The sequence below is a fragment of the Miniopterus schreibersii genome, assembly GCF_964146895.1.
Source record: "Miniopterus schreibersii genome assembly, chromosome: 3".
NCBI classification, from domain to species: domain Eukaryota; kingdom Metazoa; phylum Chordata; class Mammalia; order Chiroptera; family Miniopteridae; genus Miniopterus; species Miniopterus schreibersii.
Genome location: NC_138103.1, coordinates 82439845 through 82456271, shown reverse-complemented (window position 1 = coordinate 82456271; position 16427 = coordinate 82439845). Strand labels below are relative to the sequence as shown.

Below are 16427 nucleotides of genomic sequence, written 5' to 3'. Positions count from 1 at the left end.
GCGTGAGACTTATTTTTCACTTGAGACTAGTTTAACGCCGACAGTACTTTCTGGAATCGGCGGTCTTCGGAAACTTCTATCATCTAGGGAGCTGTGTGTGGGGGGCTTCGGAGTCACAGACGGAAACTTTAGAACCCACAAGCCAAGAATAGAGAGAATTTAGTCATTTCGTGAAGTTATACAATATCGTGTTTCTGGATAGGATCCCAACTAGGAACTCGGAGTTTTTTGTCCCTCCTTCCTACCCCGACTCCAAGAAGATGGTAGAATCCACTTCCGGGTTTTATTTTCCACTGCCTGAAGTCTCGCGATGGAAGGAGGAGGAGGTGAGGGTGGCCCGGCGAGGCGGGCTCCTCGGGTGCTGGCCTGGGAGCAGGCGCGCCGTGGGCCCCTCGGTCGGCCGGGTCTCCTCCCCGCAGCCTGTCCGTGTGGGGGCGGGCGGGAGTGGGAGCCGCTGGCGCCGTTCAACAGCTGCCGGGCGCTGGGTGCACAGGGCTCGCCCGGGTGCCCTGTCGCGGGCCGCCGGAGCGGGCCGCGGGCGCGTGTGCTGGTAACGGCATCTAGCTGCCGGGAAGCGTTCTAAGCCCTTCGGGCGAATAAGTACGCAGTTCTTTGCACGCCCTTAATGTGACATGGGTACTGGAGTCACTGCCTGGGTGGGAATCACGGCTCTGCCGTGTCACTGGCTGTGTCCTTCGGACAGTGACTTTAATCCTCTGTACCTCGGTTTCCTTGTCTGCAAAAACGGCAGTAATGTAGTATCTGCCTTACACAGCTACTGTTCAGATTCAGGGAGAGCAGTGCCTGGCTCTTAGCCAGTTCTGTTTAAGTGTTTGTTCAAGAAATGCCCAGTTTGCGCACATGGCTTAGTAAGTTGCCCAGCGTTATAGAACTAGCTAGTAAAGAGCAGAATTGCATAGCCTTGCGCCAAGGGTGCCCCTCTGAAGCCCTGCGTTGTGCTGCCTCGGAAAGCTCTCTCCTGGCAACCCTAACTAACTAACTACTACCTGGTTCTCTAAATCCCTTCTTCAGAGCACTGGTCATGACCAAGTATTTTATGGGCTATGTATTTGTTACGGGTTTCCAGCCTCCCTCTACCCCAGCTGCCAAAGAACATGGGCTTACCCCTGTTGTATTATTTCGTAGTCTTTATTAGGTACTCAAATATTGAAATGAATGCATGCGTTATAACATGGTTAACCCTGGCCTGAAAGTCAAGAGCTGGCTTTGTCACTGGAGGGTTGGTGACCATTTAATCTCTCCTAATGCTTGGCCCACTTATTCTCAAGACAGAGCGATGACCCAGGGACATTGTAGATTTTGCAGTCAGGACTCCATTCACTTTAACTTGGCCAAGTCAGCATTTTCTCATTTGAAATGGTGAATTCTGCAGTATCTGTGGCTCATTAGATTGTTGTGAAGTGTAGGAAATGTCTACTATTCTTCATGCAGTTTATTTTTATTTCCTGTCAAAACATTGGGGGAACAAAGGTTTTTCGTAGTATCATTAGGTGCTGTATATCAAAAGGACACAAACGACATTAGGCCAGTATAAGAAAGGCTTCTTAAGGGACCAAAAAATATGTTAAAGGGACATAAAAATATGCTGCAGTTTTTCAGCTGGTATGTAAATGCAGGTACACAGTAGCCCTTAAATACTGTGACATTAAAATATAAACCTCAGTTTAAACTCAGGTGTCACGCCACAATTCCAAACAGGCCTGTTTTTTCTTTCTGGCCTTTTTCCTTTTGCTTGAACTTGGATGAGAACCCTGTCTACTTTTTTGTGTGCCTCTCAGTCACTGCCTCTATCTTTAGGTGACCCAGCTCTGTCCCTGAAAATTGAGTTTTCAGTCATTGTCAGAAGTCAGTAACTAGGCAGGGGACAACAGAAGTTCATCTCTTTGGGTTCTTTCTTTTCAAGGACTGACTCCCTCTTAAGTGCTCAACAAAAACAGCCAGTGGCCACCACAGCTCTTACCCAATGGAATGGCTCAGTGTTCCAAACAGCACAGTTGACAGAAGTCTTTGTCATTTATTTATATCTTAGTAAACAGTCTTGTGACTCTAAATGTGTTCCATTGAAAGGACTAGAAATTTTAAGAGACAGTTTTGATTTTAGTTTTGAATCTTCAGGGACTGTTTTTCACTGATAAAAGTCAAAACATTTTTCATCGAATGGAGGTAACAGTATAGTCATATATTGGGTTTACATAGTAACTTCAAAAGCTCATACAAATTTTTGTGAAGTTAATAGTCTTGCAGGTGTAAAAACCTGTGACAGGAAATTCAGTGATTTCATCAAGGGAGACACCGCTGCCTGTGTTTCCTTTCTTAAATTACAGATATTGTAATGACTTTGCTCAAAAAGTTTCATCCCAGTGCATAAGAATAAAATACACATTTAGCCTGCCATCAAGGTCTCACATTTGCCTTCCTGTGCTGTCTGCCACTCTGCTCAGCAAATGGTTTCCCACCTTCTATGCCTTAGTTCCAAGGCTCCCTTCTTTTGTTAATACCCCCTTTCCAGCAACCTCATGCACTGCTCACATTCTGTCAACATCTCCCTGGTTCCACCTCCCCCTGTATTCCCAAAGCATTTTGCACACCTTATAGCATTTCTTACAGCCTGCCTTGTGTGTGTCTCAAGTGGACCTATCATGCACACAGGTTAGGTAGGAGCCCTGAAGACGGGAGCTCTTTGTTATATCTTTTGCTAGTTAAATTGCAGGGTACAAGTCTACACAGGTGAAGCAGAACTTGGGTTGTCTAGTTAACTGTCTACTGGCGTATGCCGATTAGAGAAACTCTTCATTAATGGACCAATGGATAAACAAAATGTGGTATATCCATACAATGGAATATTATTTGTCTGTAAAATGGAATAAAATGCTGATACACAGTACACCGTGGATGAATCTTAAAAACATGCTAAGTGAAAGGGGCCCGTCACAAAAGACCACATACTGTATGATTTCACTCCTATGAAAGCCCAGAATAGGAACTTGATAGAGAAAGTAGATGAGTGGTTGCTTAGGGATAGGGAGTGAGGGGGAGGGTAGAGAGGTGGTAATGAAAGGTTAAGGGGTTTCTTCTTGAGGTATTGAAAATGTTCTAAAATTGACTGTGACATAGCTATGAATATACTAAAAACCTTGAATTGTGTACATTAAACTGTATGGTATATGAGTTACATCTCAAGAAAGTTGTTAAAATTATTGATTTCCCCTCCCCCCTCCCATGATGGTATTGAGAATAATAATAGCAGCTAACAGTCATCACTCTTTCCAGCCTGTGCTAAGTGCTTTATATGCATTATTTATTTAACTGATCAGTAACCCTGTGAGGATAGTATTATTTCTTTATTTATTTTTAAAATTTTAAATATTTTTCCTTTTATTGAATTTATTGGAGTGACACTGGTTAACAAAATTTTACAAGTTTCAGGTGCACAATTCCACAATACATCATCTGTACCCTGTATTGTGTGTTCATCACCCCAAGTCAAGTGATAGTATTATTTTGAAATCCTACAGGTGAGGAAACCCAGCCTTAACTACAACTTACCTAATGTCACAGAACTAGTTAAGTCTGAGATTCCAAATCCTCTTAACCTCTCTGCTGTACATTTGGGATGTCCATGGGATAATTTTATATAAGACATGGTGGATGTGCTTTTACTATTAAAAAAATAATCAAATGCATGACTACTATAGCTCGTAAGGTCCTCCAAACATTGCTGAAAAGTATAACTGGAAATGTATTTAAAACTCTTGCTTTCTATTAAACACCATCACCTTCCTAAACTTTACTTTTATTTTATCTCCATCACTAGCACCAGCAGTAGACTTTTGTTGTTTTTGTTTCTGAGTTGGTTTCTACTATGAACCAGTTTTAAAATTCACTTTAGGGGACCTCAGGCATCAAGAAGAACAAAGCTCCATTGCAAAGGAGGTGCTGACTGTTGGTCAGCTGCTCTGGAGCAGGGTCTCACTGCTGTGAACCAGCTTTCGGTGTGTCATGTGTTCAAATTTGTACCTCCCAAAATTGTAACAGATCATCACATTTCTAGGTATGATAGGTAGAATAATCACCCCCTCCCCTGCAAGAGGTCCATGTCCTAATTCTCAGGACCTGTGAATATGTTACATGAGAGATTTTTGCAGATGGGCTTAAATTAAGGACCTAGAGATGGGAAAATTATCCTAGATTATCTGGGTGGGACTGATGTAATTACAGGGGTCCCTATGGAGGAAAGAGAGAGGCAGGAGGGTCAGAGAAGATGTCATGATGAAAGCAGATGTTGGAGTGATGTGGGCCACTGGCCAAGGAATGTAAGCAGCCTTTAGAAGCAGGAAAAGGCAAGCAAACCCATCTCAGACAGTTGACTTCCAGAACTGCATGATGATAAATGTGTGTTGATTTAGCCCACTATGTTTGTGGCAATAGGAAACTAATCCAGTGGGCCTTTTGAATGGCTTTCTAATTACTGAAATTGAATATCAGTGTTTTTTGAGTAACAAGAATCTGTTGTCCTCCTGCCCCCTTGTACTCTCTTTCCTGTGGATTCCTGTCTTTGGTCTTAGCTCCTCAGCTAGATGGTTTACTGCTTCTGGGCAGGATGGTGTTGTCTCAGGTTCAAATGCAAGGCACTGTTTCGAGTGGTTTACCTGCACCCACTCATTTCATCCTCACAATGACCTCTAGATCCCACTTTGCAGTTGAGGAGAACGAGGTTCAGAGAGGTGAAGGATCGCACCTTAGCAAGATTCCAGGCTGGGGTCCTAACCTTGGCAGGCTTATGCTCTTACCTGTGGTGCTGTGATCGTTAATCAGTTTCAAAATTAATTTCAAATCAGTTTCAATCTAAAAAAACTTGAGATCTTACTAAGAATGTGTTTTAAAGGATAAAACTCAAGAGGAGGGTATTTAAGATTCCATTCATTTCTCTGTAATCAGTGATTGGAATTTTCTTTATTCCATACTAGTGATAGTATTGAAGTGATAATTTTATATTTTGTTCTTTTTAGATCTGCTTTAAAAATCTCATTATTACCATACTTATTTAAGATTTTTAGTAAAATCTGATTCTTGTCTCCTCTGTTATTTCAAATTGTGTATTTACAACTGGATTAGAGGTACCTGACCAATTTTGGTGTGAAATCCTTTCATCTTCTTTGAAATAGGGTAATAATTAGATATTTTCATGCTTATTTGTTTATGAGGCTTTGTTCTGAACCATGAAAGTATAAAGTTCATGGTTAACATTTGTATTAACAGATATTGAATTCATAAAATACCGAATAGGTATGAATGCATTGTTTTCTAAGGATGACTCCAGACACAAAAAATAAAATGTTGCCAAGAAAAGATTTAGTCTTTCATTAGTATCAAATAATTTTCTCTAAAACACCTTAGTTTAATTGATGGAATTTAGAACTCATTCTGGAATCTTATACTTGTAATTTAAATTATATTCAGCTAAATTATCTTTCTTCAAAAAGCATGAGTTTATTTGCCAATAAGAATTGTAGAAAAATACTACCTTATATTTCAGATTTGGGGCTACCTATATATTTTCTGCTTGCTCTCAATCTAGGTACACCCCCAGAAATATTTAAAGAAGAAAGTCGGTCAGGATGTGTTCCACCTACAAGTCTTGAAGCCAGTGGTTTGAAGAAGAGCAGCTGGGGCTTCTTAATTACTGGGATTGTTGGTGGGACACTGGTGGCTGTGTATGCCGTGGCTACTCCATTTATAACACCGGCCCTCCGGAAAATCTGCTTGCCTTTCGTACCTGCAACTACAAAGCAGATTGAAAATGTTGTGGCAATGTTGCGAAGCAGAAGAGGACCTCTGGTGGACATCGGTAGTGGCGACGGTCGGATTGTGAGTTATGCTAAGACGTTTTAAGGTTTGGTGCCAGAATTGTTAAAATTTCTCTTTCACGTTTCTTATGAGGTTTATGCAAAGACTCGCAGAACCTGACAGTTTAATAGAGTGGTCGTTTCATTTTGTGCTTGTTTGGCTGAACCATCAAACCCTCCAGCTTGAATTTGGAACATAATTTTCTCAGATTTAGTTTTTTCTTAAAGCAGAAAGTACTCTGTGGAAATGTCAGGTAAAAAGGAACAATTAATTGGTAATGATGAAATTGCCTGGTAAGAAACGGGCCAATAGAAGTGGGATAATTGGAAGAAACATGTTAATTCATGGAGTTTCACTGGTTTATATTTTCGCATCATAAATGTTTGCTTCTACATTTATCTGTACTTACACATGTGTAATTCCTGTGGGGTGACATAGAGTTAAAATAGGGAACAGCATTAATCCCTCGTTTTCGAAAGGTCAGATTTTTAGTGACGTCAACTTACTTTGACACCTTCCCCGCCACTGGGAAGCTGTTTTACTTCCTTAAGGCCACTGACTGGCAAACGGGTGTCCCAGACCATGTTCCTCCATGGACAAGGTGGCATCTAAGGATTTGGGCCTCTATTCACCGAGGAGCTAAAAAATGAGGTGGTAGCAGTCAAGGCTAGTATTGTGGAAACAGTTAGTGTGGAGACCAGCAGGACATGATGTTTTCACTGGCCCTTGACCACCTAGGCCCTGCAGTTTCATCGTGGTGACCTGGAATAATCAGGAAGGGATTAAAAAGTGCCTTGTGTTTTAATAAACCAGAAGATATATATATTAATCAGGAGGAAGTTTTAAAATCCAGATATGAATGCTTTGCATATTCAAATAGTATCTCTATGGTTTCTCAGAAAATGGTTCTTTCTCAAGCAGCGGCACTATAGTTATTCTGGAAATTACTGTAGGTGGGACAGCTCCTTCAGAAATGCTCCTTTCAAGAGTGGTGGCAAAACCAGATAAGCAGAGAGACCCCAGAGAGCAGCCCACGAGAGGAACCAGCCCACTCTCCCAGTCCCCTTACGTAGGTGGTGGCATTCTGCAGTTGACTTTATTCCGACTTGTTCTATTTTACTTTTATCTGCTTTCAATTTTGAGTGAACAATCTTAAGTACTAAGGAAATATGTAACAATGGTAGGTTCTTTATTGACAGACTATTTTTATTGCACATTACAACTAGTTCACAGTACAGTCTCTCGGGTACACTCATTTTTCCTGCTGTTGTGCTGTCACTGATGGAGAGGGACTGTGGGTTTTCAGTAACTTTTTGTCAGACTGACCCAGAGGTTGGCCAATCCAGAATTAATTTCATAGTTGTCTTAAGCAAACCTGACTATTCTGATGCTTGAGGTGGAATCTTTGACAAAAACGTGAAAACTGAATTAAAATTGGCTGGCATTATCTTGTCCACAAAGCTACGTAACTTTAGAGATCTATCTTTAAATGGTGTCTTGAACAAAGGGAGTGCCTTTTGATTGGACATTTTATGATTATAGACCATAAATAGGAAGCATTCATATCATTTTCTCAGATAAGTTGATGTTTTTCTTTTTATCTTCAATAAATACTGGCCTCTTTCTGCAGGTGATAGCAGCTGCAAAGGAAGGATTCACAGCTGTTGGCTATGAATTAAACCCATGGCTAGTTTGGTACTCCAGGTACCGCGCCTGGCGAGAAGGGGTACAGCACTTGGCCAAATTTTATATTTCAGATTTGTGGAAGGTATGTAAAGCAGACCACAGTCCTAGGAAACCAACCGAAACTTTATAACTCATAATTAGTATGATTGTGAACTGAAAAATATATAAAAAGAAAAAGAATTAAAATACAAGTGTATATTTTAGCATAATGAAATGCAAATTGACTAGAGTATAAGCTTAAGGTTTATGACATGATAGATCTGTGAATTCCAAGAATTTGCGCAATTAAAAAAGTTCTCATTTCTATTTATTACAAAACGACATTTATCTCATTTGGAAATCTTATAAATTGTGATACAGTGTAGGCATTCACTTTATTAATGTTGTTCTTGGTAAATAGTAGCCTTTTCTGTGTGTGAGTGTGTGTGTGCGTGCGCGCTCGCGCATGCATTTAGAAAGGCAGAGACATGTAAAGAAAAGAATCCACCACCCGTGCTGTCATGGATTGCCATGGTCTTCATAAAGTACAGGATACTTCCAAATTTATTTGTACTCTCAAAAAATTGCTCAGTAATTTTGCTTTAGGAAAACTCCATAAAATGCTTTTTCTTAAATAAGGATTTTCCATTGTAATGGTGTCATCAGTAGCTTATAAAAATTCACTTGAGTTTTGCTTGCATTTTTTATGCCATATATACATAAGTGATCTCTCTGTAGAGTAAATAAGACTTTTATTGGGTGATAAGAATTTTGACTGGCAAAGCACTTTTCCTCCCAGTTTTTCAACTAAAGACCATTTTATTGCATTTTTTACTTAGTATTTTAGAGAAGAGGAGGGGACTAGAATTTTAAGGATGGTTCAACATAAAAAAAATGGTAATCTGAGATCCCTTGAGTTCTTGCAAAGCTACTTTGGTGTAGAGCAGCAAAGTGTGGACCGGGGCACAGATGCCCAGGGCCATGGCTCAGCCCCCAGCTGGTCGTTGGACGAGTTACTGGCATTTCTGACAGGTGACCCTTAGGCAGGCCCTTCATGGAGCAGTTGTGAGGATGAGATGAGATGACTTAGGGGAAGCATTTGGAAAACTGATGGATTGAACTAAAATGAACAAAACTGTGCACATGGTATTTTTTCCCCTTGTGAAATCTAAAAGGGGACCACTCTTTGTGAAAATCTACTATTTGATGAAATGTAAAATTGATACTCATTTTGAAACAAAAGTTAAGCTGGATGTTTGACTTTTAAAAATTAATCTATGAATTGTTTCCTCCTCTCCTTTAGGTTACTTTTTCGCAGTACTCAAATGTTGTTATTTTTGGGGTGCCTCAGATGGTGAGTACGCATTCTCTTGTCCCCTGTCTGGTTCTCAGGCCCTTCCAGCTCTTATAGGCCACCTCTCTATGGCCTGCTCATCCACGTGCAAAATGACGCCTCCCAGATACTCTGAGGGGACACTGGATTTCAGTTTATTGGTTAAACAAAATACTTCAGGGCCTTAAAAGGTTAATCATAAAAGATTCAGTCTTATTTTTAAACTTTTGCTTCAGATAAAAATCTCAATTATCTATCGAAGCCCTAAAAATTCCAGTCTGAAAACTGCTTTATGAGCTCCCGCTGTCTAATGTAGCTGCAGATTTTCACGGTCGCTCACTTTCATCCAGCTGAGATCACTTGGGAAAGTTAATGGGATGTTCGCTTTGAATTGATCATTCCTCTGGTTTTGCAGTAAGATAATTTTCAGGGCAGACAAGCGCTGACTAGTTTCAGTTGACCTCAGATGACTGATTTGTACTGAACTTTGATTATCCGCTTTCAAAAGTGAAAGTACCACAGCATTGCACTGAAAATAGTCCTAAATTTAGCCTTTGGAAAGATGACCAAAATGGGATGCTTTTGTTGTAATTGTTGGTTTACAGACCATGGAAAGAAATCCCTTTTCACTTTTCAAAGCCTGTAATTAGCCATAATAATCTTGGTGAAATTGGATGTTTCCTGAAATACCACTATAAAACTGATATGGTTTTCAACTTAAAAGGGAAATGTACTTTTTTGTTGTTTTGTTTTCTTGTTCATATCTTAATTTTTGTACAGGAAGTTTTAATGTTTGAGAAATTTATTCTTACCCCTTGAACCTTCAGTGCAATGCTATTTTATTTTTAAGAAGTCGATTTAGAAGTGTTTTGTTACATATTCTTGAAAGTAACAGGATTCTATATGTTTGTAATTTTCTGTAAACCTAAGATTAGCTGAAACCTGAGTGTCTACACTTTTGTTATAGAAATGAAAAGAGGTAGAAGGGCATGATCCTTGGCAATTAAAAACAAAACTAAATTACTTAAGACCTTAGAAGTGCTATGGAATTTCATGGTTATTTATTAGTTACACTGTTTGGGCTTTCCTTCAGAATAACTAGCATTTTGGGGCAAACAACTTTAATTTGAAATCCATATTTTCTGAAAATAGAAAGTTGATATTTATTGGGACTTCCAGGCAGTGTTGAGAGGCTGGATGATGGCCTGAGATGTGGACTATGAAACCACAGCCGCTGTGTCCCAGTGGGGGGCAGCAGTGGCCTTTGGTGGTCACTGTCACCACGTAACCTGAGGGCTCTGACTTCTTGTACTTCCCTCTTACCATGTTTGAAGTATAGTCAGTTTTTGTAGCTGTTTACTCAGGGGAAATAAAAGAGTCCTAATATTTTGATGAATGCTTTCGCAATTATTGCCAAAAAATAAAAAAAGAAATTCTTAATAAGAAACTTGTAGTATTTCACTATTCCCAAGAAAAAGGGGAGCAGCAGAAATGTGGGAAGCACCCACGTTCCCTGGAATGGCAGGGATTCAGCCACCTTGCAGTTTTCCACGCAGGTGGCTTGATCACAGGTGCAGAGGGCCCAGGTGGCTTCTGTTGGTCTAGAGGCCCAATTTCAGGTGTGGAGGGCTCTGGCTTTCTACCCTTACTAAGCTTCGCCTTCATGGAGGATGTGAGCAGGAGGGAGAGCACTGGCTGGGGAGCCAGGGGCCAGGTCTGCCCTCAGTGAGGTGAGTCCTGAAAAGCCCTTTTATGTGCCTGGGCCTCATCATTCACTGTTCTATTAAAATGCATTTCCCTTCCCTGAGCATGGGTTGGTATTCCAGTCATGCCTAGGTGGCTCCATGAGCCAGTGTGGCGTGAAACGTTTCCTGGGGCAGCGGAAGCACACATGGCACGAGAGAGCTAGGAGGAACCTTAGGGAACTTCGAAAGTAGAAACCTCAGTGTTATAAATCCTCACCCTGCTTCTGGTAGTGGACTGATTATTCCTGATAGCTCTTTGCAGTAGTAGCTCGAAATTAGAAGTGCCCTGACATTTCAACACTGGCATGTGTCTGACATACAGGAATGAGGAATCCCATTGGACCTGATAAATCCTGTAGGAGGATTGTAAATTCCCACTTAAAAAAAAAAAGTGTGTGTGTGTGTGTGTGTATTAATTGATTTCAGAGAGAGGAAGGGAAAGGGAAAGAGGGATAGAAACAACATCAGTGATGGGAGAGAATCACTGATCAGCTGCCTCCTGCATACCCCCAAATGAGGAGTGAGCCCACAACCCGGGCATGCGCCCTGACTCGGACCGTGACCTTCTGGTTCATGGGTTGATGCTCAACCACTAAGCCACACCAGCCATGCATAAATACCCATATTTAAGACTAGCTCTCCACCTCAAGCATCTTTTGAAAATGTGGGACAGATAATTTGTATCCTTGTTTAAAACCCTTCTGTGATTTCTTGCTGCTTAAAAGCAGTGAAGATAAGGCTTAAACCTTTTGCACGGCCCTGAGGCCTGACGTGGAGCAACTCCTGCTTCCCTGAGCTGCCTGTGCCCAGCCCCCATTTTCCTCTTGCACCCTGGGCTCCACAGTATGTGGGACCATGCCCTTTCTCTGACTTCAGTCCCCCAACTCTGGGCCTAGTCAGTGAACACCTATTGACTACTCATGCTTCAATGTCTTTTCCTCTGAGAACCGTCCCTGATCCCCCAATGGGACAAGCTCCAGTGCCCCCTATTTTTCACTCGTGCAGTGCCTGTTTCCCCCTCCTTACAAGAGTTACAGCACATTTCCTGTGTGATGGCTTTGGCAGTGTTTGCTGTGGGCCCTGTACTACGAGTGCTAGAACGAAGGCCGGCCTGTCTTTGCTGCGTGACCTCCAGCATGGCAGCACTCGGCAGAGAGTAATCACTCGGGAAGTACGTATTTGTTGAATGAATGAATAAATATGGTATAAACATACCCATTAAGTACAGTTTCCCCAGTGGGCTATTAAATTTCATAACTTCAAAGAATGACTAATTTAATTTTAGTTGTGAATCCTGTTTTGAATTAATGAATGAAAATGTTATCAGCATGTTCTGATGAAGAAAAAGCATTCATGATTGAATTATTTCTTCTTCATTCATTTGACCAGTTTTTATTCAGGGCTCACTTGGAATACTTTAGTGAATAAAGGAGAAAAACATACCTGTTCCAGGTGCTTATTTGCTAGGGAGGAGAGCAGATACTAATGAGATTCCTATACAAAATATATTGAATGAGAGAAGGGGATATGTGCTGTGGGGTAAGCTGAAGCAAGGGAGGGATGGGGCAGAGACAGTGTCCCTGTAAAGGGGATCTGTGGAGGTGGGGGAGGGAGGTGTGGGTCTGTGTCAGGAAGGGGGGAACAGCATTCCAGACAGGAACAGCTACTTTGGAGGCGCTGGGGTGTGTATGCCTGGTGGGTTCCAGGAGCTGCAAGGAGGTGGGTGTAACGGGAAGGGTGAGTGAGGGGAGCTGGGGAGAGGTGAGGTCAGAGAGAAAATAGGGCTGGGACATGAAGAACTCTGGGCCCTTGTAAGGCAGGAGCCACCGCGTGGGTTTGAGGGTTTGAGCAGAGGAGTGAAGGAATGGAATGGTCTGGGGCTGAAAAGGATCACAGGCTGCCCTGGGGCGAGAGAAATAGCCATGAAGGGTGGCTCCCAGGTTTTTAGCCTGAGCAACTGGAAATATTTTGAGTTGCCATTAGTGCGCTGGGAAAGGTGCAGTGGAGGGGCTGGGAGAAGATCAGGAATTCCGGGTGGCGTGTGACGTGTGAGATGTATGTGGGGAATACCAGGTTGTTGGTGGTGGGTGGAGGGATCTGAGGCTCAGGGGAGAGGGCTGGAGATCAGGCTTTCAGGCATCAGCCCCCGGAAGGAGTTGAAACAGAGGGGTGGCTGAGATCACTCAGCAGAGGGGCAGAGCCATCTGGGGCCTGAGCCCTGGCCTCTGACAGGTGGGGATGCTCAGCAAAGGACAGGAGAGGGGGAGCTGGGAAGGATGAAAGGGAGGCTCCCTAGAAGCCCAGTGCAGCCAGCGCCTTGGGAGGAGGCCGTGATGAAGGGCTCTAAGCTGCTGGTGGCCATGGCTAATTTACCTGACAAGCCTTTGAGCTGCTTTCAACTTAGGTTTAAAGTTCTGAGGATGTAATTAGAATGTGATGAGTTCGTGTCACTTTGAAACCTATAATTGTATGAATGAGTTTGGATTCCATTAGACATACATGACACGTCACTGCTTCTCTTGTGTATGATATCAAGACCCTGATTTGTTGCATATTTATGTGTAATTTAGTCAGTTAATTTCTTATGATTGAAATAGCTCCTTTTCATTTTTAGGTTTATCTTGACTTAGCATATGACAGTCATTTGGAAATAAAAGAAACTGTAAAAGGGAAAAGAATAATTGTAATATGAATATGTTTACAATTACCCTTTTTATGAACAAAATTACCATAAGAAACCCCTAATATGTTGGAAAAACATTCTTTGCTTATTTAATATTTCCCTCAAGGAACAAAACTTTTTTTTTAAAAAAACCTCATCTTTTTCTGGCTGTTAAAAGAATAGAAATATTTCATCCTTAATGGAATTTATTCTTTGTTATCTTGGTATTGATGCTAATGAAGAATCAGAATTCTGGCTCACTGTAGCCCTCGGTCATGTAGAGGATTTTTCCAGGCTACTTTTTAAAGGTATAAAATCTTCATAGAAATACTCTCGATTTGTCTGTCTTGATTTACTTTGGTACATGTAAAAAGAGTAGTTTTTGCTCAGATCTTGGTTTTTAAATACCGTGTCCCACTCAGAGGAACCAGGAATGTTTGAGAAATGGCTGATCTCAGGGCTGAGGAAGGGAAGATACAAAAGCCTGGAACATTTTGTTGAGCTGGAACATAAGGAAGTGCTCAAAATATTTGATGGGGGGCACATCCAAAGGAAAGAGAAGCCCACTTGAAGAGGCTCCTAGGGGCCAAACTGGGACAATTTGAGCATTTAGAATAAGTGGGACAGTGGTGAATTATCACTCACTGAATGAAATAATCTAGGAGTTCATCCTACAATGATAGCTAGCTAGGTAGAAGGAGAGAACGGAAAGCTGTTTATTTTGTTTTTTTGGTAATAGTAGAATTTCATCTAGAAGGAATGATGGAATTAGCAAATCCACACTTTGTAATCATTAGAGCAAAAATTGACTCCCTCCAGAATCACCAGTGAATGCTTCATCTAGCAGGGGGACAGCCTGATGAATAACAGGATATGTACATCCTCTCAAGGAATTTCCCCACAAATCATTTATTACAAAGGAAAAATAGTGACCGCACTATGGAGACACCAGATATCACCTCAGCCACGTGGTGAACCGAGTGGTGACCATCACCCTCAAAGCAGGAGGACCCCATGAGCGTCTCACTGTGGGTCCTTGAGATGTTCACAGCCTCACTTATGTGCCATTGCCAGGAACTCACATGCTGAGTCATCACGAGCAAACATCAGAGGAACCCCAGTGAGGGCCGTTCGGAAAAATAACTAGCCCATATTGTATGGGATGTTAATTGTTGTGAGAGGCAAGGAAAGATGGAGGAACTGTTCCAGATTAAAAGAGACCAAGGAAACATTGCAGCTAAATGCAATATGGAATCCTAGACTATGGGAAAGTGTTACAAAGGTCTTTTATTATGGAGACATTTGACAAAATAGGAATGTTACTATTGGAATTATTTTATTGGAATATAATGCTAAATTTCCTGAATGTGGTAACTGTGCTGGGGCTATTTCTTAGAAAATATTTCCTTAGAAAACACTGAAATATCAAGGAATAAAGGAGCATGTTATATGCAACCAATTCTCCAATTAGAAAATATGTTCATAGAGAGGGGAAGGGAGCAAATTGGATAAAGCAAATATGACAAACTTGTCTTGCAACTTTTCTGTAAGTTTGAAATTGTTTCAAAATAAATTAAAAGGAGAGAGTGGAAAAAATATTCTTAGGAGGCGAAGGTGGTAATATGTTTTTAGGACCTGAAGATAATTTTTAAGGGGTTGTTAATGTGCTGATGTAATTATAGTGTCAATATTTTTAGCAAACAAAATGCTTTCTCCACAGGTAGATTGGCAATAAAATGATACAAAAGTGACAAATAATAGATTTTACTGTTTATATAAGTTATGTTGACTATCAAGAAATCAATTATCAGTACATTATTGATATATATGTTTTAAAAAGTATGAAATATTATATTTCAAGTCTGTAGAATGTGTGTTATTTTATAGTCTTATCATTCTATATTTCATTGAATCTAGATGCTATTGATTTTAAGATGCATCTTTGCTATTGAGAAAGAAAAAAATTGCCAATTATAATTCTAAAACACTGTCAATGGTAAGATGTTAAAAATGTGGAAAAATATATTAAATAGTTGAGACAGAGTAGATTGAAATGTTTAGGTAAGTAAATAATTTAAATCTGCATCTCATTTTAATTCTTGCCACATCATAATTTTAGCTAGAAATGAGAAATCTGTAATATACATCTGCTAAAAATGGCATATTTTCATCATTGATGCTAGAAGATGTTCTTATAACTATTGTCAATATGACTTCTGTATATTGATGGATTGTTTGATAATGTATATCTGCCCGTAAGTGATCTTTTCTATAATTAGCACTTTTTGCACAGGTATTTTCTGGGACTCAAATACACAAGGACATTTGAGAATCATTTTCTGTGACTCGCCACTAAAATAGTGACTGTCATTCTCCACAGATGCTGCAGTTGGAGAAGAAACTTGAGCGTGAACTTGAGGGTGACGCTAGAGTCATTGCTTGCCGGTTCCCTTTCCCCCACTGGACCCCAGACCAGGTCACCGGAGAGGGGATAGACACTGTGTGGGCTTATGACGTGAGCACTTTGAGAAGGCGTGAAAAGAGGCCCTGAAGGTCGATGCATTTTCAGTCTGTCATTTGAATATAAAAGTTATTGAGAGTGTTTTTCTGTCCTGTTGGTGGTTTTTGATTTTATGGAGACTTGTAGCTGTGTGTTTAGCAAAGAGTGTATTTTTGTTTGCCATGGCGGAGAAATTACTGTTATTTTCCTTAATTTTTGGAGAAAACAAGTTAAGAACAGCAGGTAGATTTAAAGTCTCCTTTCATGATATATTGTAAAAAATGTGCTTACAGCTTTTCATGCACTTGGATGTATGAAAATAGGCATAAGTGATGGATGTTGATGGGTGGGAAAGATGTGGACAACTCTTCACATGATAGAGAATGTGATTTAATGCCGCAGATGAGAAGAAACAGTTTTAAAGATGTGTGTATTAGTGTTTGCAATTTCCTATAACTTTTTCATACTGAAGATTTATCTCTTTCTTCTCTATAGGTCACAACAAAATTAATTTTCTAAGGGATTTAGAGAGACATTTATATTTTATAGCATTTATTAGAAATACTTTGTTCCTAGGCTTGAGGATTACTGTATTTTATGGACTCTAAGATGAATATGTGTGTGTGTGTGTGTGTGTGTGTATGTGTGTGTATA

The 16427-nt window shown here is 40.7% G+C and overlaps 1 protein-coding gene across 1 annotated transcript; it reads left to right on the top strand.

Annotated features, from left to right (window-relative positions):
* The first annotated feature begins 42 nt into the window (after positions 1–42).
* Positions 43–15877, top strand: ATPSCKMT (ATP synthase c subunit lysine N-methyltransferase). Its single transcript, XM_081131925.1, has 5 exons — positions 43–326; positions 5600–5889; positions 7499–7636; positions 8837–8887; positions 15654–15877. Exons 1-5 carry the CDS (start codon positions 311–313, stop codon positions 15822–15824), a joined length of 666 nt encoding a protein of 221 aa, XP_080988051.1. The 5' UTR covers positions 43–310; the 3' UTR covers positions 15825–15877.
* Positions 15878–16427: the final 550 nt, after the last annotated feature.

What these genes read in the sequence shown, in the direction of transcription:
- ATPSCKMT (XM_081131925.1), top strand. An exon ending in GTAGTGGCGACGGTCGGATT is followed by an intron (nt 5,890 to 7,498) that starts GTGAGTTATGCT and finishes CTCTTTCTGCAG; the next exon opens with GTGATAGCAGCTGCAAAGGA. An exon ending in TTTTTGGGGTGCCTCAGATG is followed by an intron (nt 8,888 to 15,653) that starts GTGAGTACGCAT and finishes CATTCTCCACAG; the next exon opens with ATGCTGCAGTTGGAGAAGAA.